General features: G+C 30.3%; 1 protein-coding gene across 8 annotated transcripts in view; it reads left to right on the top strand.

Moving 5' to 3' along the window:
* LOC108973563 (semaphorin-1A) overlaps positions 1 to 6,867 on the top strand; it is a 458,547-nt gene that overhangs the window by 438,927 nt on the left and 12,753 nt on the right. For 5 of the 8 annotated variants that reach the window (XR_001993734.1, XR_001993732.1, XR_001993733.1 and 2 more), the window contains 4 exons: positions 74 to 281; positions 454 to 700; positions 3,131 to 3,184; positions 6,589 to 6,651. Coding sequence is in view for 1 of the 8 variants with exons in the window: in XM_018940915.1 (XP_018796460.1) it covers positions 74 to 281; positions 454 to 700; positions 3,131 to 3,184 (509 nt within the window). In the remaining 7 variants the exon portion in view is untranslated. The remainder of the gene's footprint in view (positions 1 to 73; positions 282 to 453; positions 701 to 3,130; positions 3,185 to 6,588; positions 6,652 to 6,867) is intronic. The other 3 variants (XR_001993737.1, XR_001993735.1, XM_018940915.1) reach the window with 2 other exon arrangements.

Genomic DNA, 6,867 nt, shown 5'->3' with positions numbered 1-6,867 from the left:
ATTTATAAAAATACGCCTATAAAAAACTATATTACCTCGCAATGCATTTCGTCATATTTAACTACTAAACAAGGTCCACAAATTTCAGCAGATATTATCAATGCGCAGTATACCGTTGAAACGCTCGTTATGGCCGTCTTAGCAGGTTCAATTTTCTCCCTACTAGTGGGCTTCTTTACAGGCTACTTCTGTGGCCGACGCTGTCACAAGGATGAGGACGACAATTTACCATATCCCGATACGGAGTATGAGTACTTTGAGCAGCGTCAAAATGTCAATCGGTAAGTGTTACTAATACCGTATAATTAATATGTTTGTATTACATGCATATTAGTATATGGGTATACCAAGTTATCAAACAATTTTTCAGCAAAAACCTGCTTTTGCTTTTTTCTTACACACCTAAATTTGCCACAAACTTTTACTCACCGCTTCAATTCTCTGTTCGCTTAGCATACAAGCCGAGCCCAAGCTTCTACCTCAAGTGGAGGAGGTGACATACGCCGAACCGGTGCTCTTGCCACAGCCACCACCACAAAATAAAATGCAACATTCACCAAAGAGTACGCTACGCAAGCCCATGCATCATCATGGTCCCAACTCCGAAACGCTCTTCCAATTCCAGCCCGATGGTTATAATACACAACAGACATATCGCGGTCGGGACAATTTCGGCACACTGCGATCGCATCAGGTGATGGTAAGTATGAGTCCAGATAAATGTTTTAAAACAGAATTTTTATTTTAATAGAATTGAATAGAAAATAATTTTAATAAAATAGAAAAAATTAAAAAAAAAATACAGTGGAGGACATAAAATTGTGCACGGTAAAAGAAAGCATTGTGTAAATTTTATTGAAAAAAAATCCGAGGTCTAACTAGCACTCAGTATTCCGTCTTAAAGGTGGCTTAAAACGTGCTATTTATAAATTTAGACGCTGAAAAGGCAGACAAGTGTGCACGCAGGGTTGTTGTGCCTTTTCTTAAATCACTGACAATTGTAGGAACTCAGTACCTACGACTCTTTCAATAAAATTCTTAATTTAATGTACATTTTTTTTTTAATTTTATGGTACACCTTAAATACACCCAGAAAAATCTCAATAATTTTAACCTCCAACACTGTTCTTCTCCATATTAGGACGATCCTTCATATAGCAATAAAAATATTAAAACCGATTTTATAAAATACAACAGCAGAAATACGCATTTAAAGCGTAAGGAAAGTGTTAGCCTAAATTTTCATCCAATAGAAAAAATCACACTATTCTTTTATTCGATACCTTATACCGCCTTCGCCAGCTATATTCAATAATCAACAATTCATGAAATCTTTAAATAAGCCAAAATTTCAGGCTAAAGTTGTCACCTCAAGTCATAGGCTACCACTTTAGACAAAAAAATTACTTATTGATTTGTTTAGACCCACCCTAGTACATATATACTCGTATATTAACTTTTATATAATATCTAAAAAAGTGATTGAACCATGGAAATTTAGAAATACTTTTAGTTAAAACATTTTAGGTAACATTAGGTCCACCTTAGTGTATTAATACTGGTAAACTAACCGATATTAACATACAAGTCAACTAAGATTTGGAAATGTAGACTATAAAAAATTATTATAATTTTTTTTTTTTGAATAGGTTCACCCTAGCATACATATACTCATAAATCAACATAGCCGAGTCTAAAATTTTTCTATGTAATAAACTTGTTTAAGTCAACAAGTAAGCTAATTTAGATTGAGCAGCTTAGACTTCAAATAAATTATTCGCTAAAACTTTTAGATCCACCCTAATACAAATATATTTTTAAATCAATGATCTAAGGATTAAATTTATTATCTTAGATTGTGCGGTGGAGATTCAAAAAATAAATATTGCAAATTATTATTTAGTTCTTTTAAGGTTCGCCCTAGTATTAATATAATGATAAACCAACAGATCAATCTTTAACTTTAACTTATGCGGAATAAAGACTTTAGATTCCAAAATAATTAATCGTTAGTTTTTTACGTCCACCCTAGTTTAAATACACCCACAAGTCAGCTTAAAGCCTAAAGTTTTAGTATCTTAGGTTCAGCAGTGTGAATCAAAAACAAAAATATTAAAAATACCTACTTAGATAATTTAAGGCCCACTCTAGTATAAATAAACGTATCTTCGCCTAAAACTTAATTTAAACCAGATTGAGGAAATTGAATCGAAAAAAAGTATCAAGTTATTATTATTACGTTTTTTAAGGCTCACCCTAGTATAAATATACTCATAAATCAATTAATATAATTTAAAAATTAACTTATTTAAGAATAAGCAGTTCGTGCACAAAAAATAAATTATTGAATATTAATCGTCAGGTCTTTTAAGGTCCACCCTAGTTTATAAATATCCAATATCAACTTACCATACATACGCCAAAAGTTTCACTACTTCAATAGTTAGCTGTTTAGTTCTAAAAAACAATTAACCATTAGATTTTTTAGGTTCACCCTAGTATAAATCTATTTACAGATCAACTTACTAAAATGTAAAATTAAACAAATTTTAATTGAGCACTATAATATACCCAAAACAAAACATTAAAAATTCTTTTTAAGATAATTTAAGTTCCACCCTAATATACACATTTTCAACTATGCTAAACTTAAAATTTAACTAGTTTAAGATTGAGCAGTTCAGACACAGAAAATAAATTATTAAATATTATTCGTCAGAGCTTTTAAGGATCACCCTAGTTTAAAAATCAAATAAATTAACTTACCATACATACACCTACAATTTATATTCTTCAATAGTAGGCAGTTTAGCCCCGAAAACAAACAATCATTATTTTTTTAGGTCCACCCTAGTATAAAAAAAATTTAGATTGAGCAGTAAAGTATACACAAAAGAAAATATTAAAAATACTTTTTAACATAATTTAGTGTCCACCCTAGTATAATAATTCTTTTAAATTTAGACTGAGCAGTTAAATACCCAAAACATTTAAAAAAATATTACAAAGTCTTTTTAAAATAATTTATAGTCCACCCTAGTATAAAAACTTTTCTAAGTCAAACTAATCTGAACTAATACATGCAATAAACACCGTTATTTAATTAATTCTTCTCCTCTCCACTACTCAGGGTGATAATTATCGTCGTGGCGATGGCTTTTCGACAACTCGCAGCGTTAAGAAGGTAGGTTGTGCATTCGTGCTTACCAAATGCAATGATGCCATTCATGTAACTTAACTATTGATGTTTCACGGTAACTTTTTTGGTATAATAAAAAGAGAAAAAAATTTTTTTATTTAATTTAAATTTATTTTGGAATTGATTTAAATGTTTAGTAGGTGAACTTGTACGTACGCTTGCTCACTTTCTCAGTCTTCAATGATTGGTGTATTTTTCAAATGTTTAGCGAAACCTTTAAAAAAAAGCAGTATTAAAAACAAAACAAAAAAGCAAAAAACAAAAAAAAAAACTGCGTAAACTTTCCTAAGTAGTCTACTAATATATGTATAAATCTATGTAAATATTTATATGTATGTATTAATTTAGATATGCGTATGAATGCTGCTTTGTTTGTCTATATTATATAACTTAACAATGTTAGCAAGCAACTAATACAATCACAATAAGTAAATAGCATCGGCTTTCAATGTTTCATGTATTTATGTAAATATATTGTATGTATGTATATATAGTGCTATGAGTCTTTATTTGCTTAAAGCCTAATCTTAACTGCACGCTTCAACACTGACAATTTGTAGATATTTTCTGTTAATTGTATTAGTTAGAGCATAAGTCATGCTGCAAAGCAAATAAATTGCATAAAATTGAGTGATTTCGAATATGGGATTTATGCAGTTATTACATTGTAAATATTTATTGCAAAAGCAACATATATATTTATATGTATTTATATAATTCACTGATACGCATTCGCTCTACAAATAATCTGAAAATGTCCGCAGCATAAAAAAAAAGCAGAATGTAAATAAGCTACTTAATAGAAAATAATAACACAAAAATATTTAAATCGGATTTTAGTCACGTTTGATGCTTAATTGAAGAAAAGGGATAAGCAGCTTTCTTATAGCTAGATGAAGTTTTATATATAAATATAATTTCATTATTCATACGGCCATGTAGCGCCAACTCTCTAAGTTTTTCGGTATTTGGTAGTAAATACTAACCACTAACTCCAAGTTAATCATAAAGATTTTACATGTATATAGAAATTACATGATACTTAATGTCATATGAGCACTACTTTTTTGAATTCAATTTAAAATCTCGACGTAAAATGCGCCAAGTCGACCCATACGTCAAACCGAATTGCTGCGAACGTCGCCGAATCAACTCTCAACAGTCTGTATTCGCGATGTATTCGGTCGAATATTATCCAATAATGAATGCTGGGTCTAAAGATGGGTGACGGTGTTGGGAATCGTACGCTCAATAGGCCGATTATGTTGACCATAAGTTGAGCGATGCGCGCCGCCACATACATTCTTTGCAGAATGTGAATTTTCGTCGAACGATTGTAAACATTGTTCAGACATAAGAATTTCTATGTAAAAATAACATGACAGCATGACACGACTCACGAGGGAGCTATCATAAAGAGGCTACTGAAAAAAGTACCTCTAAATATCTCAGCAATAATCTATAGACTATCTACGGAATCATTTGACTTAACTTTAACAAATACGTCGTTGAACGTCGGTATTTACTGTGTTCAATATTGAGCCCACATATGCTACCTCAAATAGTATACATTTCTCAAAGAATAAGAATTTATTTGGAATGAGACATTTTAACTTGGAGTGTTATAGAACCGAAGCAATGCTTAAATGTTTTTAAAATTTTAAAGGGTTGTTTCTAGAATTCTTTAAAGAAGAGTCAAAAATTTCCAAGGAATAAGTGTCTTTTGAAATTCGACTTTCAAATAGAAGTTTGGAAATTATGAGTAAAGCTACATATGCCGCATGGGAACCGATAGTCCACTGCCTTTAACACCCATTGTAAAATAAAAGCATTTTCTTCAAGGATCAAGTCAACATCAGACTTATTAAAGGTCACTTTTTCACAATATTCATTATAAAATAATTCTCGTCCATTAATATGCATTTTTGCCAACGCTTGTTTGAGATTTCGAAACAGTAAGTCAGAATAGTAATTTTTCCTATAGTCTTCCTTTTTCGATTTGGTTTTTATCTCCTCAATCAAGTCCAAATGCTGTCCCCAAACTAGCCCTTGTAAATTGCTGATTAGCCAGAAGTGGCACGAAGTAAATCAAGCCAATACGAGGGTTGCGGAACAATATGAGTCGACTTTTTCGCAAAATTCGCGAAGAGCCGATGCAGTTTGACTTAGATCATTATCATGATGAAGGCATTAAGAGTTGCTCGCCCATGAATAAGATATGTGGGTTTTCTCTTCAAATACCTACTAAAATTATTTTATAGTAAAATACATAAATATGTAAAGCATTATACTTTAACCTAATGATCACTTGCCCTGTAGAAGGTATAAGTAAAGAAATTTCTAAAAACCTATTTTCGAAGGCAAATATTTCGATGTTGAAGGACAGATTACTTACTTTTGTAATCGAAAATTTTTGCCATATATAATAGCCTATGGTAGTACTGTTGTAAACAAAAATGTATATTTTGGGGTCATAAAGGAAAATGTTTAATTTTCAACTATTTATAAAGTATTTTTCGGAAATATAACCTTAATATTTTAAGTTTCGAAAACATTGTCTTCTATTAATTCATAAAAGTTGAGTAGCTTTAGATACATATTATTAATAAAGAATACGTCGCATAGAACATGTACATAAATATATAACAATACATAAAATACTACAAAATGAAATATTCTGAAAAATTCAATATACATTAGTACATAGACGCATACTAAAATATGTATATTAATTAACCAAAAGTTGTGTAAACAATTAAACATTATAGCAATATATTAAATTGTATATAACAATGTTTAAAGTTTTAGTAATTCTAAATAATTATTTATTACCGTTACTCGTAAAATATATATACTTAATTTTCATAACATTCATTGCAAAGGGGTTACCATTTTATATATTATATAATCATAATCTACTGTACAGTCAACATACCTCCTCATACCATTTACCTCATAAACATCCATATGTTTTTTTTTTTTTAATAATAATAATCATAATATTTAAATATTATATTCAAGTGGTTGCGATAAAATACACCAATCATGTGACTTTCGGCTTAAATTTCACCATTGGGCTGTCATATCTATCTGCTGTACGTTGAAAATGAAAAGTTATTATTCTACTTTGTAGTTAAATTGTAATTCAAATTTGTTGCAGTTTTGAGTTAATTCTCTCACGCTCTTGCCACTCTTCTTCTACATATAATGCTCTATACTTTTCTCTATTATCTCTTTCTTCTAATCATAACTATGCATTTTTCGGCGAAAAAATTATTTTTACTTTTTGACAAAAAAACACGCAAAATTAACACCGTACAAAAACATCATTACAAAAACAAAACAAAATTCTATCTATCTTTTCTCTCTTCTTCCCTTTTCTCCATTAGGTTTACCTTTGAGACGGGAATGGGGCGGCTGATACCAGTCAGGGACTAATTACCCAAAATATGGTAAATACTTTTATTTAAGCACCACTTTGCTACTCTTAAGGTGTGTTCAAACGACAAATGCAATAGGGCAAATCAAGGAAAGGAAAGCATTTTAGTTTAATTTGCACTAAACTAGATGGTATGCAGGGAATATACTTAGTAATAGAAAATGATAGATACTGAAATGCAGATTTTACCCTTCTCTTTGTAAGGTTAATTGTAAGTATATTTTTTTAT

Source organism: Bactrocera latifrons, unplaced genomic scaffold (assembly GCF_001853355.1).
Source record: "Bactrocera latifrons isolate USDA-ARS-PBARC rearing strain unplaced genomic scaffold, ASM185335v1 scaffold_49, whole genome shotgun sequence".
Lineage (NCBI taxonomy): Eukaryota > Metazoa > Arthropoda > Insecta > Diptera > Tephritidae > Bactrocera > Bactrocera latifrons.
This window is presented reverse-complemented; position numbering and strand designations above follow the sequence as displayed.